The sequence below is a fragment of the Rhopalosiphum maidis genome, chromosome 3, assembly GCF_003676215.2.
Source record: "Rhopalosiphum maidis isolate BTI-1 chromosome 3, ASM367621v3, whole genome shotgun sequence".
Classification (NCBI taxonomy): domain Eukaryota; kingdom Metazoa; phylum Arthropoda; class Insecta; order Hemiptera; family Aphididae; genus Rhopalosiphum; species Rhopalosiphum maidis.
This window is the reverse complement of record NC_040879.1, coordinates 12,264,564-12,285,210: the sequence shown is the minus strand read 5'-3', so window position 1 is coordinate 12,285,210 and position 20,647 is coordinate 12,264,564. Positions and strand designations below refer to the sequence as shown.

The window sequence follows — 20,647 nt, the reverse complement described above, 5'->3', positions numbered from 1 at the left end:
CGTACTCGACGAATAAATAAAATCAAGCGATAAAAAAAATCGAAATCCTTATAATACCTACATCATAATATTATTGTATCATAATAGCGATAAACTCACAGAACACGCTGAACACGGTTAGTCGTGCCATGGCCGGATGACGTCACGTGGCTATTACTATTGTAAGTAAATGTTCTCATATTTCGTCTGGTTTATGTAATTAATGTACCTATGTATATATTGTATAATGTAAATGTAATGTATATAATATGTTCAAAAGGGTTTATCCCGTTTAATAAAGATAAAACAAAACAAAAATAAGGATATAATATAATGCCTTTTACATTACACATTAACTAAATACTATTCAACATAGTCTTGTGTTTTGTGTGCTCAATACTCTGTGAACTTTAAAAACAAGTTGTACAGTCATATAGTGATGGAGGAACTAGACATGTAACGAATATATTACTATATAAATCCATTAAGTTTTTTACAAAACCCCATGTAAAAGTCCGATGATATGATTTACAAATTTAATGTGTTTACAGTACAGTCTGACTTATCGACAAGCCAGTAATTATCGAAAACCAACTGGCAACTATAGTTACCATGCATCGTTTTTATTTTTGATGATACTTGTCTTAATACTTTTAGTCATTTAGAGCACATTTGTAGACTTTTAAATATATAATATATATTGTTGTATTTAAGTTAAGTTGATAGTCTGAAGTTCTGATAGTCTATATTAATATTATATCTTCTTACGGCTAAATTTAACGATTTATTTTCAGGTAAGCCAAATCTAGAAATACGATACTATCATAGATCTATCATAGTTATCTCGTAATAGCTAATGTGAGTATTATTACATTTTCGTAGATTCACAATACATATTTTAGAGTGCTTCAAAATCATTTTGGTTAAATACATTTTCAAATGAATATAGTTACTAATTAATTAAAATACCAAACAATTTAATTGATGAATAATTACATAAGAAAAAGTATTTTTATTTGAAAATTAGAAGTTAATAGGTATTTATGAGTTTTAAACTAAAATAGTATAATATATTTCCAAATGCATTTTTAATGACATTTTATAGTTTGAAATAAGAGATTGTTATTCGTTATTCATACATTAGTAGTTAAATCTATTTTTACGAACGTATTACTTTAAAAAAAAACATTGAAAAATGTATTTAATAATATACTATAGACATTTTTATATTTACAGTTTACAGACTGTTCTTTACTTATTTTTTTTAAATTTACATTATAACATCTTATAATATTGGTATTGTATGTTTGTATAATTTATATGCAAGTACCATTTTTTTTTATCATTTATTTTGTAAATAAATATTTTTAAGCTAAATGACCTATAGTTTTTACAAGATTTAAGTAAGTTAATGCGATACAATTTTAATTCTAAAAAGATTAGTTAGATTTATCAGAATAAAAATAAAAATAAATAAATAAATAAATAAATAAAATAAATAAAAAAAATAAATAAAAAATAAATAATAAAAAATAAAAAAATAAATAATAAATAATAAATATTTATCAGTATTATTAATATGAAACATTTAGTCAAAATCCATTTGTATTCGATTCCGAACGGAACGATCAATGTATAGATTTTTCAATGAAGATTTTTTTTACGTTTTTTCACAATAGGTAAAAAAAATGCTTCAATTTTCAAATTTGAGTATGGTTTCTGTTAGCAAATTGGAATCGAGTTTTTACTTTTGGGAGGTAAAAATTAAAAATTCTAGATAGGTAAACATAATTTGGGAAACAATTTAAAATTGCGCACTTTTACGTAAAACCAGTTTTTGACAAAATTATTAAGTGCAGTAAAAATGCAAAAAGAAAAAAAGCCAACGGCACGTAGTGTTCCCAAGCGGTCACCCATCCAAGTACTAACTACGCCCGACGTTGCTTGACTTCAGTGATCGGACGAGAACTGGTGTATTCAACGTGGTATGGTCGTTGGCGAAATTTTAGTGATACTAGGCTACTAATAATATTATTATTATATATTATATTAAATTCGTATGTATATTTATTCAGTAATATGCAGTGTCGAACTGGCCCAAGCGGGTAGAAGGCGATCGCCTCCGAGGTCCCGACCCGTATTTTTCAAGAAATGAATTAAATTATTTACTAAAATTTTTATTCTGTGCCCAGTAGTATGCGCACGATTAGATCCATTGTATCTTTTTATAATATAAATTTTATTACTTTAATGATATTAAAATAATTTGTAATAATAAAATGATAATCAATTTATAAGACCTATTTTTAGAACTGAAAAAGTATCATAATATTAGGTATATTGTTAGGTAAGATTGACAATATGGCTAACTCATCAAATTTATTAAAAGGGTTACTAATATAAATTGTACAATACAAAAATCCAGTTCTGTTAAGTTACATAGTTTTTAACGTTTTATACATATTACATTTTGTGGATACATAAATATTGGATAAATAAAGATATTGTTAATCTTAACATTTGAACTTTTTTTACTACAATGATAATTGTCAAAAAAAAAGTTAAAGGGGTATTTTTGAGAGATCTCTTGAAAAATTGGCCTCCTAGGTCCTATAGATCCCGGGCCGACATTGGTAATATGTACATACCTAATTTCAACAAGCAAATCAAAATCTATTCATGGAAATCATTTCAAAAAAGGAATGCACAATTAAAAATAATTCATGATTATATTGTAATAAAAAATAATTTTTAAATAAAAATAAAAGTAACCTAGTATTTCCTACCTACAAAATACAGTTCACATATTTTTGATCTCTTGCTGTTACAGAAATATTTTATTTGATTATCAACATTTGTAAGCAGGTAATTAAAGTATCGTTTGCATATTGTAGTGTTTTGTGGGATATTTAAATTTGTTTGAATATTTTTTTTTTTTTATTTCCTTTATTCAATCGTCCTCCCTTAAAATTGAAAATGCCCATCTACATCCTTGAGGACCAACGTCTTTTTTGTGGCCAAAAACAATAAAAAATGCAATAATGTACTCTAGTTATTTTTGCATTGTTGAATATTTGTGTATTCTTCTCCGTGTTACATTATTGATTAGATAAAAAAAAATATACCCACGACGGTATAATTATTATTATTTATTAATTGTAAATTGTTAGCTATGTAGCCGTGTATATGTATAAGTTTGTGTATACTTGCGTAAATTATATAAATAGGTACTGTTTTAAAAAAAATTATAATTACGTAATAACAAAATATAATTCCACATACCTACCTATGTATAATATTTATTAGTTATAAATACGAGTGGTATACGTCTCATATTAGTAAATGACAGAATGTTTTAAATTTTAAATTAAATTAAATTTTTATTTAAACAATTATTTGAGCACACTATTTCTTCAGAGGATATATCTTACTCGTATTTCGACTTTGAAAGAAATTTCTGGTAGATCAGTTTGTACTTTTAAAAGGTACCTACAAATTAAATATTCCTAAAATGTTTCAAAATATTAGGGGGCCTTGCTACTGCCGTCAATTTGAGCTCAAAAGACGTAAAGTTTGATTCTGAAAAAAATTCTGAACTCTGCAGAAAATTGTCTATAGATCGTACAGAATACTTTGTAACATTTTAAATTGAAACAAATAATTAATTATGTCAGACTGAATTAGAGTGGATTGATTTATATTATGAATAAACTCAATGCTAAGAATTGTATCCGTGGTCGTGTGCAGGTTTTTTATTTTATGCGATAATAATTAATATAATATTACTTGTAGCGTGTTTCGCGAATATAACTAGAATTTTTACGCAGAACAAGGTTTCAACAAAATCTAATTTTTTTTTTTTGTATATCCAAAGAGATATTAATAACAAATAACTATAGATAATTGAAATTTTCTCCACACGATTATGTCAACATTTTATACACATAATAAAATTTTCAAAATATTATAACTCATTTTAAGCTAATTATAAACATAAGTTCTCTTATTCTCTTATTTTTATTTATTTATTTTTTTTAAACAATATTGCTAATAAAAAAAATTTGGTTAATTTATTCGATTATCATCTATTATTCCGTTCTAATAAAATATAGAGCTTGAAATTATTTTATTCAATGCTTTTTAAAATATACAACTATTATGCAATTATTTAAAAATTATGTAACTTATTTTAATTTTTACTCAAAAATGAGAACAAATTTAAATAAACTAGAATCGACGCGTAACGAAACACCAAAATATTTAATCCGCAGTTAACGATTTGTGTCCCGAACAAATTATTGGTACCTACATCAAATTGTGTCCTGATGAAAAAAGAGTAATACACGAATTGTGTTCCGAATTCTCGATAAAAAAAAAAATTCAGGTACACAAGTTTTGTACTCTTAAAAACTTTAACGTTATGTACTAATATATAGATTTTAGTATCTATAAAATATTTTATTATCGTGAGGAGATATTAATGTGCGCGCGCAGAATTACAACGATTGTACTCGTCTATCTTGGTTATTTACTATTAAGATAATGAATACTATATGCAAATATATAACGTAACAATTCCAATACAGCACTTAAATTTCCCATTAGAATAAAAATAAAAGGCTGCCGCTTCCATCTTGGTCAAAGTTTGTGGTGAAAAATCTAGAAATCGGTTTATTTTTAGAAAATAAGAATCGTCCTTCCAATGTTGAAGTTGTGAACCATTTCACTCCAAATGTAATTCAATGTTTTATTCAAGACATCTCAATATTTTGCAATTTATTGAAGTCACATGCTATTTGCATGAGATATTTTCATTAAAATCAGAAATACTGGAACACGGCGATTGGCGACGCATGGATAAAATTTACTTCTTATTATGCAATATAATGCATTTAAAAATGGAAACATTTCTATACTTAAATTTATATAAATAGTTTCAAGTAGATTTTTCGTCCAATACATTTAATTATTTAAAGTTTTGATTATTATCAATTTTAAATATGGCAATATGACGTTTTATCACAGAATAAAATAATAATTTCTATGGTTTTATTTCAATATTTTATTTTATATTTATCTTTGTATATATCCGTAACATGTATTGTTATTTGAAAGTACATACTTTTATTATTATTAGTAATATCAATATAACAAAATTTATTATTTTTATTAATATTTTTTTGTTTTGTTTTATTTTAAGTTAATAAAGTAATTATGTTCTTATGTCTTATATAATATTCATTATTATTCAAAAATTAATACCTATGAATACATGGTACATTAAATTTAATATTTAATTAACAAGATTCAAAAAATATTAAATTTAAGGCAAAATTTTCATTATTTCTGTTTTTGAGTAAAATATTTAAAGGACTTGCAACTAGTAGTTATTATAAATAAAGTGTATGAACGTTTTCCGCGATTAATTCTGACGAAGAATTTTGATCGAAAACATACTGAAGAAAGCCTTAAAACACTTATAATATCTAAATTACAAATTAATCGTACTAATCATGAGTCATGATTAATAATCAACATTCCATTCGTTTTTTTTATATACTTAGACGTTGTATATTTGAAATATTATAAATATAAATCAACTAAGAAATTATTTCGTTGAATTTCGTGGCCAAAACATTAATGAAATAAAGAAGCAAACGGTGTCTAAGTGGATTTATATTTAATTAACAGATGTAATGAGACTAAGCGTAATATTAACATTATACATTATAGGATACAATTAAAATTCCTTCATAGAAAAAAACCTAGATATCTTTCGAAATTTTAAGTTCAATCATTAATATGATCGATAACAAAATGTGTTTATTTTTAAATCTATCTTGCTGTTAAAAATTAAATTTTTTTTCTCGAGGAGAAGTTATATTGTCGTAAGCTTTTATCAGAATTAAAAACGGTACAGTCGAATCCTCAAAATGTTTTCACTGCAAAAGCATTTTTCATAACAATAAATAATATATAAAACCAAAAAATACGTTGTCACGCTCGTGCCTAATATTATTATTACGTTCATTTAGTTTTCACGCCTAAAAACGGCATGACAATAGAATGAGTTGCCTACACGTTACTCCTTAAGAATATGATCGGCAGGAACAACCTCAATAATATTGTAGGTACGTAGTAAACCATTACTGTACAATATGATAAATGGTAATTTGTAGGGACAGTAGAGTGGCGTCTGTCGGAATTGACGGGCGTGGATGATGCGAGGACACGAGCGGAAAGCAGTTCACGCACAAATGTGTAATATTTGAATCCGAACGTTTATTCATATACGAAAACAATTATAGTTATGTAATACAAAAACGAAAGATACGTCGCGACAACAACTACTGCGGTCGCGACTAAATTTTAGTGAACTGAAATACATCAGTTATAAAAAGTAAGATAAAAAAAAAAAAATAATAATAATAATAATAATAAACTTAAGCCATATAATATGCACGTATGATAATATAAATAAAGTATTATAAAAATATAAATGGGGAATGATGACGATGAACGACGATTATGGACTGGGGGACGGGGACGGAGTGAGAGGCGACAAGACGCGCGAGTCGTATGCGACCGAGCAGGTATTCAGAACGGAATGGAATTCTATGGCGTTTTCAAATACGTCCTGCGTGGACGGAGGAGACTTGAACGACTCGAGAAGTCGAGACACCACCACTATATATTATTATTATATTACCGCGGACGTTCTGTGCGGGCGACTTATGCGTACCACGACTAACAACAGTCGTTGTTAAAACGACCCGAGGGGCCCCGGAGAAACGTGAATCGCGTGATATGACGTGTGAAATTTGCTACAAGTCTACGACGGTATAGTATAGGTACTATGGCGGGTAGAAAGAAATGAAAAACTATAGAATTACACGGCGGATCGATGACGTGCTATGCGAATCCTGAATATTTTTCATGGACGATAGACGTCGCTGCTAATTATTACTGACAGTAATTTACCGAGTAACCGACCACGCACGCGCGGAATCTTAAGATACATCGTAATAACGGTGGGCGGAACCGTCACCGGGGCCCTCTATATTGCGCGCATATCCGATGATTTGAATTCGCGGTCGACGAGTATGATTATAGTGTTATTGTTATCGGGGTACACGGCGGAAATACAATATTTTCGATTGCACTGTGACCGGCGGCTGTCGCTTATCCCGTGTATGGGGTGGGGGGATGACTCTTGGGGGGAGGGTGGTGATCTTTTTTTTTCTTTGATGGTGTCGGCGGTGTGGGCAATCAGAGTTGGAGTCCCGGGTTGGTGGCCGCCACGTAGTTGAGCAGCTCGTCGCTGTCCTCGCACACGAACGGCTTCTCGTGATAGCAACCGATGTCGTGCCACGCGATGCCGTCGCCGTACACGTTGTTCAACACGCTCAGGCACGACTCGACGGTGCCGTTGATGTCGAACTCGGCGTTGTCCGGTTGCGGCGTCTTCTTGTGGCCGCTCTTGCTCCACGGGCTGTACGTCCAGCCGGTCGGCGTCTGGTTGGTGGCCGGTATCTTGCCCCGGGTGGCCGACCAGAACCATCCGTTCACGCTCTTCGGCTCCAGGTCCGACCTGTTCTCGCAGCCCTTGAAGTCGCATAGCCGTCCGCTGGTCCAGATGTACGGAGCGTCGTCTGCGAAACACCGATAATATCGTCATTAACAATACGTATACATCATCAGAACATAATATTTATATAATACGTATATCGCAGCGGTGGCGACCTCTATACTAACAGTTCAGGGGCGGCTTTTAGGGGGGGGCATGCCCCCTCAGACATCTTACTCTTTATTTTGTCAAATATTTTTATTGATTTAATTATGTATAATTTGTATAATATTAATGTAAAAATAATATCCCCCCCCCCACCTAGGCAAAGGACTTAAGCCGCTCCTGACACGAGTCGCGACGGTGCACCTCGAAGGCGATTCGGTGACACCCGTTTGCGGTTTGTCAGATTTTTGTGAATCCTTAAATTAATCGATTTTTGACGCCACAACCCCGTGGTGCATTATATTGGTATTGCAGGTATCATAACTCGCAAACCGCAATACTGTTGCAATGTTATGCAAACATCGACATCTCGACATCGATTATTGCTATTAATATTGTTGTCGTGGAGACGGGGTTGGAGGCAGTACAAACTGTATAGTCTGCGAGTCGACAGAAATCGACTGTTTGGGGTATCGTTCACAACCATCGGATTGTCAAATGTTTTGAAAGTAACGCCCGAGCCGAGCCGGTCACGATTTTGTTATTATAATACTGTCGCGAGTTTTAAGCCGGGTCGCGGGTATAGTATATACAGATTTATGATCAGTCGGTGTGATTATTTTTAACGAGTAGGACTCGTGCACGTTATAAACGTTTTAATTGTTAGCGATTGATTTACTAACGGGTAGTGCTTGCGCGAAGAACAAGTTTGCATATTATTTGGTATCGTAAACTTTAAGAAAACCTAAGGCATCCTTTTGCTAACGGTAAAGCTCTTTGATATATCGCCCAATATTCGCTTGCGCAAGAGGTAATAATCATAAGGTCGTACAAAACCAACAGGCAATCTTTATAAATTAAATTAATATTTTCATAATTTATGTATGAATTAAATATATGATTAGATACAATCAAAATTATTATTCAATTATTGTATAGTTAAAGTACATAAAATGTGTTTTATTTACACTTTATATTTTAATTATTAATTTATTCGTCGTTCGTCATTAAATTTCGTCGTTTAAAATTGTATTTTTCAGGTTTTTTATTTTTTTTAATGAAAACTTATTAGGTAAAATGTTGATAAATAACAAGAATATGCAAATCGAATTTTTTTTTGTCACAACAAACACAATTATTTCAATCGATAATGACGCGAATCCCATGAATTGTTCAGCTCAATATTACAATATATTATTGCAATTTTGAAAAATTATACAGACTTTATTTATATCTATATTTTATATTATGAATAGTATTAAAAATGTATATTATACAGGTATTTTGTATAGTGTTTGAAGAATATATTATCAAAAAACGTATTTAATGATATAAGGTGTAAAATATCACGTCGTCGGTTTAGTGTCAGCTAAATTAAATTTTCGATTAAATTAAGTTTTTTGATGCGTCTATTACCTGTTGGATAAAATGACAAGGAGAAACCGATTACATTTAGTGAGCTAAAATAGTAAAATGTTTCTAAAACTGTTTTGGCGTGTAATACAGAACGTAATTAGGACTGTTGGTAGAACACAAAAAAAAAAAGTTTCACATTAGATAGTTCATAAAGGAAGCACGTGCCATGAAATAAGATATTATATTTTATGTGAGTGAAACTGTTTGGACAATAATAATGTCAATAGGTATACGTTTGATAATAACACAACATTTTTATAATAGTAAAATTAAATAATAATTGTGTTTTCTTTTCAACTGGGCGGCGGAACACTAATGGTTCTACGAACTACGAATCGAATTACATAAACAAACTAAATTATTTTTAATATATTTATACATTAAGTCACTATTATACAACATCTGCACCTCGCTCTTCTTTTTTCCGTCAGTCACAAATTTATTAATATACGTATAAGCGTATCTAACTATAAAATCATTATTACTTATTATACATAGAAATATATTATTGCTTTTTTATTGAGTCCTTTGTTCGATTTATTTACTTTCAGTTGCCTATAGTGAAGCTGCGAAGGTCATCGAAAAACTTTGAAATACACACTTTTTAATACGTGTTATACACCCACCTACTAAACATATCACTGAAAATACAATTTTTTTCATATTAAAAATGGTTGGTGAATTATGTTATATTACACTAATCAGCGGTAACGGGCCGAATCGTTCTCACAAAATTGCAACAAGTAGGTAATGAGATGGATAAGTATTATAGGTACGCTCGTATACTTGTATATAATATATAATATTAATAATTATTTTTAAATCATTTTGAGCCAGATCAGGCTGGATTTGTTTAAAACAAAATTCTGATCTATTCGGAGTATCAATGGCAGAGCAGCCTTGAAAAATAAAACAATGATCATAATATAGGTTAAGTTTTTGCAATAGACATAGATAAAGGCATGATACGAAACAATAACTTCAAATATACAGTTGGATTGTTGGATTCGGCCAGTGAGAATATGTTATGAAAGTAATGCCCTTGTCTTAAATTTTGATATTCATTAATCAACTCTCGTAAAACAACGCTTCACAGTCATTATACTTAATATTATTATGTATTTTTTTTTTCGAAATTTTGATAGAGCTTATACTTACTATAGCTTAAGTAGGTACTAACTACCAAGTGTGTTATAGAAAAAACAGTAATTACCCAACATGATCATAAAATATAAGAATTATGAATCCATACTCGAGTTGATAAAAAGTATACCTACGCACTAAATAAGTAAATTATAATGTCTAATAGTGTAATATTATATTATAATCGATCCGTGTTATTTTATCAAATGTATCTATAATCCATGCTAAATATAAAATTATAATTATGAATTATAAAGTTGTAGCGTCTTATCATAAACCACGTCGAGATGATAATAATAATAATAATAATAATAAAAATGAATAAACATCGGTTTACTTGTTGCAGGTAATAATATTTGAAACACTCACTTTGTTGGATCAATCGGAAAATGAGATTGTTTTCTTCTTGAGTTTCAATCGATACGAGGTCCATGCAGTATTCTCGGCAGATATTTCTTGCTTCTAACCAATCTACTTTGGATGTTTTGTACTGTTGAGTGTGTCCACTGTAGAAGTAATTGCGTCCTTTGTACGTGAATTCTTTCGGTCCTAGAAACAAAAAATAGCAATGTCAAGTGATTGCAACAAATATGATTATCTTTTTTTCGTATAAATAAAAAAAATTACGTTTAATAAACTTTTCTTATTTTTTAGTTCAGATGCTTGGTACAAGTGTGATAATATTTGATCATATCCAATCAAATCTAAGTTGATTCTAATAAGATGTGCTTATAAAAAAAACCTATATTATAAGTCATAATACTTATTATGATACTACGGTAATACCTAATTATTATTTATAAAATCATTGTACACTACAGCATTACAGTAGAAGTTGTTCTTAGTCATAAGTCGCGTATTACATGCATTGTATTATATTTATGTGCATATTGCATAAGTAATATAAAAAAAATAATTTTTAATGATTTCGATTTAAAAATTAAAAATTGCCGATATCTTTCTAGATATTTTAATTAAATTTTCAATAGCAATGGTAATTTGTTTATTTTAACGTGACTTAATCATACATAATGTAATAACGCGTAAGTACAAGAAAAAAATAAATTCTAAAAAAACAATTGTTATCCTAAACGATTTCGCACCACTGAACTTGTACACTGTACGTTTGCCGTCTCATTTATCATCAAATAATAAAAATATGGTACCTATCGCCTAGAGTTCGCCTTTATATACCTACACTGACGACGTTCTTTTAGCCGCTAACTATAAAATATAACAACGCTATTTCCGGACCGATATTTTTCGACCGTCTTATATAGTTTCCCGTTTGACAATCTCCGGGTACTATTTTTCTTTATATATATTTATTGATTGATGGAAACGAACGGTCCGCCTCCACCACGAACGTTGTATACGTTTTTTTTTTCAATTTTTTTTTTCACCGCGTAGAAGTTCTCGCTCTACACAGCCACAACTATTACGTATACGAATACACACCGCCGGTCGCCGTTGGTAACGCAGAAAATATTTCTGCGAACTTTTGTGATTACTTGCCCGCACTGTTCCCAAGAAATGGGCAACATTGAGGTAACGCCTACAGATCCGTCGTTGTCGGATAACGACAGCAACGCGGACAACGACTCGACCGCGTCCGCCTCGTCGTCCACCACCGAAGTCGCACCGCCGTCTGCGCCCGTGAACGACTATGACGATGACCACGATGGCGGCGGCGGCGGCGGCGGCGACCACGACCGCGACGACGACCGACCGGACGACGAAGATCGGATGACGAATCGGTCGAACCGGACGAATCGACGACACCGGACGACGGCGGCCAGTCGGCGAAGGTCCGTCGCTAAGCGGAATCGCGCGGCCGCGAGCGGAGTCGGACGTGACGACACGGGACAGTCGCCGTGGACGGTCGTGGTGGACGACGACGACGACGACGCCGCGGAACCGTCATCCACGGCGGCGGCCGCCGGACGTCGGGCGCGGCCCAGCCGACCACCGCGGACCCGGAACCGATCGCGGTCGGTTTGTTCGCGGATACGCCAGGGCAACCACCACAGCGGTACGGTCCATCGCCGTCTGTCGGAGAGCCCGGAAGATCCGGTGGTCGTGACTGCGGCCGCGGAACGGGTCGCATCACGAGCCACCCCACGGGTCGCGCAACGAGGCTTCCCGTCGGCCGCGCAACGAGCCGCCCCACGAGCCGTACAACGAGCCTCGCCACAGGCCGTGGAACGAGTCGTGCCACGCGCCGCGGTACGAACAGTGTCGTCGTGGCCAGCAGAACGATCCGTGGAACGGTCCGTAGCGCCAAAACCCCAGCCCTACCCTCGCAGATCCACACGAACAACCGCCGGCCAGAGGAGGAGGAGTTGAAACAGATATACCGTTAAAAGTGATTTTTTTTTTCAAAACCACTAAGCTAAAGTTAAACCGATTGTGAAATGGCTCGCGACGGGTCTGTATAAAAAAAAAAAGGGGTATAAAACAAGTCCGAACAACACCGACTTTGAGTGAAATATTCGAACGTTTTCCATAGTCGCGGGACTAAATATTAAATATACATATATAAATTATAATACGTTTTAAATTGCTTTCATTCTTTACCGCAATTGTCTTGTGAGAAACGAATAAATAAAACAAATTTTTCGGACGCCATCGATACATGCGATGTTATTATAGATACGTACGAGATTTGAGATTTGTGTAACAGTGTAATACGTACCTATACGATTTTTAAGGTGAATTCTAATACAATCGTAGCTCAATCTATTGCTAGCGACCGGTTCAGAGGTCAAGTCGATAACTTTTCTAGCGATGCGTTTTTACGCTCTCTTGTAATATCACTATACTGTGTAATGTTACTATTTCTTTGACTTACTTTGACTACATTTCTGAGCGATGGGCAAGCTGAGGAAACGACCCGGTTTCTGCGTAACGGGGTTGTTGGTTTTTACTTCATTGATGGCCGCCAAACAGCATGTCACCGTCAGCGCAAAGGCGAAAAATCCAAAAGATACAGTTCCAGTCATCTGTGACAAAAGAAAAAAATATGGTTAAGAACCGGAATAATTAACGTAACAAAAGTATATGCAAATGTATGCGGGTGTAATTTTAACTACCCACCTCAAAAAGTCTAATGAAAAAAATAAACCAAAGTATTATTATTTTATTTTAGATTTATTATACGTGTTCAAAAATTAATCTTAATACAATATAATTATTATATTTTTTACTCGAATACTAAATTTTAGTACTACTTTATGTCATGTGTTCTTCCTATCGTATATTATAAAATGCAAGGTTTAGGTTTAACATATTCAACAGTAAATTTAATTTCTATTTTACTTATGATTTCATAAGTATAATAAAAATCCACTATCTATTTAAACTTTAAAATATAAACGTATTAAAGTTGTTTTTTTGTGTGTTTGAAATATACCATATCACACTATTCTTTCGACTTGGTTTAAGTATAAATACAATGTGTTTTTTTTATGTTGGAAACCGTATAAAATATTATGTATTTAAATATTAATTTTCAAAATGATTTGATGTACCCAAAAGCATTCATTTAAAAAAAAATATTCGGTAAGGTGAATTGCGCTACAATGTCATCTTGCACAATTTCATCATCGTTGATTTCATATGGTGTGTAAATACTTAATATCACATTTTTTTTTAATATGAAAGTCGAATAATTATACAGTCAAATATTGCAATCATATCGCAGTCTGAAATTATGCGTAATTATGTAGAAAAATTATAACATAATAAGTATGTTTCAGATAAAAATAAACATTTATTTTTTTTTTTTTAACTAATTTGAAAATGAAATAGGAATTCTACACGTTTCTTTATTCGTAAAATAATTCTCGTCGTAATCGTATGAGACGTATTACAATATCGTAGCACCAAACCGAGCAAAGGACGCGATATAAAATTATTCTTAAAACGCACTACGCAGTCGCAGCGCGCGAGTTTAGTTTTCAAATTTAAGAGACCCATCTAAATATTATAGTACTACGCATTTATATGATAATATTATATTATCTTCGACCGTTAATACGATATCGGATATCCGCATAGGCCGCACAACTACGATATACGACGACGGCGATGGCGTGCATAAGTACCGCATACACTATTCGCGGTGCAAACCAACAACCGACGTAATAATAACGCATAATATTAATTACACGGAGGTAGTGTGTCTGGTGACAATTATACGACTTTATAGCATAGTTTATTATCGATATTATTATAATACCGACCCGAACAAATGGATTTTACTGCAAATGCGTAATGGATTTCGAAACGATTCGGCTCGCTGTAATCATCGGCGTTTTGTTGTGCGTTTTTTTTTTTTTTTAATATTATTGCCGTTGTCGACACCGCCACCGCTGCAGCTACTTTATATGTATATACAGAACAATCTGCAGTTATTTTATTGTATATATTTTTATGTGAGCCGATCGAGCAACACGTAGGTCAGGTCGGGTCGGGCGCCTAGGCCACCCACTAACCGGCAGGTATTCCGCCTGTATAGTATAATAACTGCAGTCGCACAGAGTAGGTATAGATGTATATAACGACGACACGCAACGAGTAGATAAGTAATGTTACACGATAATCGGACACAGCAGCAGTGCAAACAACAAGCGTCGCGCCGGCCCCGTGTCGTCCGTCGGACTCGTTGTCGAGTTGAAAGGCAAAGGTTTTTTTTTTTCGCAGCGCAGTTCCACCGCAACGCGTTATATTATTATGCCTACACATTTATTATAATCACACCGCGTATACCTCCGTCTGTATCTATCTACCTCTAACCATATAACCTCTAACGCACGACGACGACGGGCAACGAAAGCGTATCTCATTACAGCCGCGCACAAAAGCGGTTGCGCAACGCCGCGCCGCCGTACATTTTATATTATAATTTATAATATTATTATCATTATGTGTGTATTTATACGGGTAAGAAATAATGCGTGTAATAGTGATGTCGTTGTCTTCTCGGTTCCCGGTTTGTGTAAACGTGTCGACCACTCGTAACCGTTGCAATTATTGTCGCCGGCGGAATGTGTGGATACGTCGGCCGAGACGACGAGAAATCTGTCCGATCGGATTTGTCGTCGCCGATGTTAACCGTTTGGTTTTTATTTTATTTTTAATGGAACCACACCGTTACACAATACGTAAGTCGCGTAGTGAGTACGCGGTGTTACGCGCGGCGGAGTGGTTCTTTTGCCGCGAAACAGTCGTTTTCTCGGCGAATTCGTGTGTTTTTGAAAACATCTGCAGTTTGACGTTTCAAATACCGTATACAACCATCGTATAAATCTGCGTGCAAACACCTAATGCCGAACTAGGAAATCAATTAGCTAGAAGTATTTAAAGTGCCAGTGTGCGCAAACATTTCGCGAGTTATCCCTTGTGCCCGTTTGTCACTGCTCCACTAGTCCAATCAATACCGGTCTAAAACGTTACGTACAACACAATATGGGACATGAGTTTATGACTGGTTAGGTATTTAGTTTTTATTATTCAAAAATCTTAAAAAGAAAATTATGTTAAGCGATATGAAATTGAAAAATGTCTGTTGATTTAGAAAAGTTAAAAGCTTTGTAAAAGCATAAAGGTAACGATCAAAATGGTAAAAAAATATAATTTACGACGTAGGTCGTCTGTTTTTGGCTACGACGAAAACTGTTTGATTTCTTCGCGATTCATGAAATGTATCGTTTTATGGCGTATATCGTTAAATTCTTTTCAGTTTTTTAACTCTAATGAAATATTTAGAAGCTATCATAACTATGATATGATGCTATATTATTTTTATATTTTGTTATTAATACCACTTCAAATACAAACATCACTAAACGAAACGTCATGTGATGAAGTTTTTTTCATAAACACTGTACCGTATATTAGAATTTTGAATTTTATTCTGAAAACCATTAGCCGAGGACCTCAAATTATCAATATAGTTCAACGTGGATACTTCAATGTATTACTACTTATTTACTTGTAGTTTAAATTAATTTGAAACAATCTAAATAAAAACCATCAATACTCTTTTACAGCACCCTGCAGAGAAGACATCAGTAACGAGATATTTAATGTATTTATCTAGCAATTAATGTTTTCATAGCAGGTTAACGATTTTATTCAAATATCTTTTTCTTTTAATAGGTATACACATTTTATAATACAATATGAAAGGCGTGATATTTAATTTCTCTACGCATTGTACAATACGTCGGCTGTCGGACTAATACGGTCGTTGTAGGTAATTTGATTAATATTTTATATTTTGTGGTAACTGGTAACTATCAACTGCGAAATGACAATTATTATTAAAAGTTTCTATAAACGGAAAGTCTTTCGTCATTATACATATTGTATACATAACGCGTGCATATAGTACTATTATAATTTGTAATATACTTATTATATTGTCAGTTTTATGTACCTAGGTATATATTCTTGTTTTGCTACGAATACAATTAATCATAATGTCCTATTATTTATGTAACTTGTGTAATAATAACTTAACATAGTGAATAATTCATAGGTCTTTTTCATGTACATAGTACATACCTATTTAGAATTTCTATACAGTATTCGAATAAATAGCTCAAATAGTATTCAGAATATCAAAAAAAAGTGTTCGAGTATTTATAATTGTGTATACTTTATGTCCCTTAACATAAATTTTAATTTATAGATATTTTAAAAATAGCGTTTCAAATTTCGAATTTTATTAAATTACGTATGTAGGTAATAAGATGTCAAATTAAAAACTCAACTTTAAGTGATAGATTGTTTTCTTGAATACAAACTTTATTTTACTACAAACAAGAATTATTGTTCGTTTAAAATTGATTAAAAATGTGTTTTTCGTGTTTTTAAAAATGCGGAAAAAAATATTCCGAACACGTTTTATTTGAATAATTCGTGTTAAATACATACATGTAATATTCATAACGATATTCTAATTCAATAAAAGTATTAGATACACGTAACACTACAAACACCGTTGATTTATATAACATCAAAATCAACTATTCAAATATACTCTTCCAACTTGCAGTGCATGTGGGTCACTTTAAGTCGTGTAAATGATATACCTACTTAACATTTTTCGTAATTTACCCAAACTTTAATAATCATTATAATATAGGTATAATAGTAGCTATATATATTACTATAACGCGTGTAATTAAAAATGAATATGCCTGATGGGGAGAAATCTGATTTTAAATTAAAAATGATAAAATAAAGTAGAATAGGTACATAATTTAAATATCTTTGCATCATCATTATCTACTGGGTAATACACCTTTTACTAGTATCTAATTAGTAATTAAATCCAAGCATGTCAGATTGAAACCGTGCATTATTATTAATTACACATCAAATAAATAACATTTACATTTTTAACATAAATTTTATGTTTACTCGCCTAACAATACAATTTTATATTTTTATAATAGCATAATATTACATCATTGTACGCCTTTATGACTTACATAACATTATATTTCAATTTACATGTTATAGGTCCCCTTTTTCATCGCATATTTGATATTATAATTAATAACACTTATTAATACTAATTAATTTTGTTTTTATATTATGACTTATTATTAAAAATAAATAAATTTTATTTTAAATATTGAATCACATCACAAAAGTTAAATTAAAAATTAACTTTTTAATCTTAAAATAACGATATTTTGTATTTAATATTTAACATTTTTAAAAATACGATTTGGTTTTTACCTATTGATATTGCCTATTTATTAGCAAAGATAGCGGCAATAATTTGCATTCATCTAAGATTCTCATCATATCATTAAAAGTTTTTTTTTTTTTTGTTAATAATTTTATGGTAAATTTAATACATACACATTATAATTTATGGGTATTGAAAAAAATGAGAAAAAAATCATAACTGCAGGTATTATTATATTTTCTTTTCTTTTCTTAGCAGATACATTTATTGGAAACTAATAAAATTTTTAGTTTCAGTAAAATAAAATGTTAAAAACATAATTCTAAACATGTAAATTTATTTTGTTAAAAAATTTAATTTCAACGAATATATGATATTATACACAGTCAAATTATAAATAAAATAATCAGTATCTATTACTCTGAAATTAGACGTGCCAACCTATTTTAAACGATTTAAATTTTTAATTAAGTTTAAAAACAAATTGCAAAATAATAGAAAAATCATTATTATGAACTATAGTATGAATATATTTACCTTGATAATTTGATGATTTGGAAGACGAAACTACTTGCACTGGCAAGAACACTATGGAGACGAAACAGGACCAGGGAATGTCCAAGCGATAGTCAACGTCTCCGCGGAGTTACAAGTACTATTTATAGAAGTGGCCACGGCGGTGACCATTTACTTGCGAGTCCTTCGGCAGTGGGAGTCGGGTAAGTTCACGCATTGTCTGACCTTAAAGCAGATCAAAGTGGTGTATTCTTCGCGACGACCTTGATAACAACACAACGCCGTGTCCGAAACTCAATCCTAATCACTTTCACTATATACATGATCTATTCGAAAGAAAAAAAATAATTAAATCAGTCGGACCATCGTTGTCCGAATTGTTTTCGCTGCGTGTCCTGCAACTGTATTATTGTAATTCGTAATATACGAGTATGTGTACATTATACACCGTATAATTAATTATTATTATCGTCCTTATAGGTAACAGAAATATTATATTTGTACATATATTAATACCATCAAAATGTGAAGAATAAATAAACTGCCAAACTAAAATCATATATATATATAAATTATATGATGCACATTATTCGGTGTAAACAAATATTTGTGAACACTTTGTTATCTTGAGAGCATTCGTGGTATATCGGGAACAGGTTTTATACATAAATACGACGCATCAACAAAACATTTCAGTGTGAAAATTACAAGTTTTTTTTTTTAACTTTTCGAAGAAATTTTTATTTTAAATTTGTTTTTGTGACGACATAAAAAGTCCGGTTTCCAATAATAACATGATTTTTATTTTATATTCCGATCAAAGATGTCTGATACACCAACTATATTTGAATATATAATCATTAATCACTTAGTGCTTTATCTAATGTCATAAGTTTCTAGAATAATCATTTAGATAATAGCAACAACAATATTTCATTCCACGGTGATTAATAATTATAATACTATTTAACCATAATTTTATTTGAATGTTGATTTTTAATTTTAATTTAATGTTTTATTGCTGTGGCTATCACCGGGAAAATATTGAAAGTATTAACTTTCAATTTCTCAATAACACTGTCGAATTAATTTTATGTCATTGTTTCCTATTGTAGACGGTAAAATACAATAATATTGTATTAGTTTCTCTTTTTTTGTCGTTCACTCATCAGTGGATCAGCCTATAAACATTTAACACTGTCCAATAAAAAGACACTGATATCATGCACGTGGACTACCAAAAATATAATATACACGGAAGAGAAATCACATATTCGATCGTTTATTCTGGCAGACAACTACCTACCTAATAAATATAATGTTACATTAAATAGCCATAACACATTTTATTATACTTTGTTTCCAGAAAAATAACAAACAGTACTCAAAAATCAAAAACAAAATGAAATAATGAAAATGAAAATTTAACGTTTTTAGTAAAAATGCATTAATGTATTTATACTATAGGTAATAATAATTAACCAAGGACAGTATTTTTTTATGAAATAAAATAATAATATCATTTTTGCTTAAACTTTTCTATATTAAATCTAATAAAATAATAAATAATAATTACATAATACTCCTGGTGATTGTTTTATTGTTGATTGGTTTCAATAGCTCCAATTTTAGATTGTTTGCAATTATGAAATAATACGCTCCGAATTAGCATTTAAATTCATAAATACATTATAATACTTAAATAATTAATAGCACATCTCGTTGCATCATACATATATATGAGCTTATAACATATATAATATTATATGCATAAGTAAGTAAGTAAGTAAGTAAGTAAGTCATACGCATGCAAATGCAAGAATAAACAAAGTTTTTTGTATAATTAAAATAAACCGTTTATATAATAATTATTAACCATATTATAATTGTGAACATTAATGTCGAATCATATTCGTGTATGCATAATATGTTGTTATATTAAATATATTATTTATACTAATATAAATTATTTTATAGTATAATTTATAGCGATATATTATGCAGTTCGTATACAAAATTACATATTGATGAATGCCATCATTATGTACCAAGATATAAACATGTTTGTAGATAGTCTATGTAAACTTAGATTTCGGCGGAAAGAAAAAAGCTCACCAATCAAACTATGAATTTGAAGATAATTAGAAAAAAAT

At 31.4% G+C, this 20,647-nt stretch overlaps 2 protein-coding genes and 1 non-coding gene across 3 annotated transcripts; 1 reads left to right on the top strand and 2 right to left on the bottom strand.

Moving 5' to 3' along the window:
* Nucleotides 1–1,859: 1,859 nt before the first annotated feature.
* LOC113560248 lies at nt 1,860–1,978 on the bottom strand. Its single transcript, XR_003406101.1, has one exon. It is a non-coding gene; the product is annotated as a 5S ribosomal RNA (ribosomal RNA).
* Nucleotides 1,979–6,237: 4,259 nt separating this feature from the next.
* Nucleotides 6,238–18,667, bottom strand: LOC113560193. The gene is made up of 4 exons (XM_026965954.1): nt 18,516–18,667; nt 13,122–13,272; nt 10,640–10,819; nt 6,238–7,631 (listed from the first exon to the last, which is right to left on the bottom strand). Exons 2-4 carry the CDS (start codon nt 13,270–13,272, stop codon nt 7,249–7,251), a joined length of 714 nt encoding a protein of 237 aa, XP_026821755.1. The 5' UTR covers nt 18,516–18,667; the 3' UTR covers nt 6,238–7,248.
* LOC113560194 lies at nt 11,382–12,616 on the top strand. The gene is made up of 2 exons (XM_026965955.1): nt 11,382–12,394; nt 12,563–12,616. The coding sequence occupies exons 1-2, from the start codon at nt 11,804–11,806 to the stop codon at nt 12,614–12,616; spliced, it is 645 nt and encodes a 214-aa protein (XP_026821756.1). The 5' UTR covers nt 11,382–11,803.
* Nucleotides 18,668–20,647: the final 1,980 nt, after the last annotated feature.

Excerpts from the sequence above, each read along its gene's own strand:
- LOC113560194 (XM_026965955.1), top strand. The coding sequence starts at position 11,804 with ATGGGCAACATTGAGGTAACGCCTACAGATCCGTCGTTGTCGGATAAC. Across the intron at positions 12,395-12,562 it reads CATCACGAGCCACCCCACGG|CCCTACCCTCGCAGATCCAC; the intron begins GTCGCGCAACGA and ends CCAAAACCCCAG.
- LOC113560193 (XM_026965954.1), bottom strand. The coding sequence starts at position 13,272 with ATGACTGGAACTGTATCTTTTGGATTTTTCGCCTTTGCGCTGACGGTG. Across the intron at positions 10,820-13,121 it reads CGCTCAGAAATGTAGTCAAA|GACCGAAAGAATTCACGTAC; the intron begins GTAAGTCAAAGA and ends TTTTGTTTCTAG. Across the intron at positions 7,632-10,639 it reads TTTCCGATTGATCCAACAAA|ACGACGCTCCGTACATCTGG; the intron begins GTGAGTGTTTCA and ends GGTGTTTCGCAG.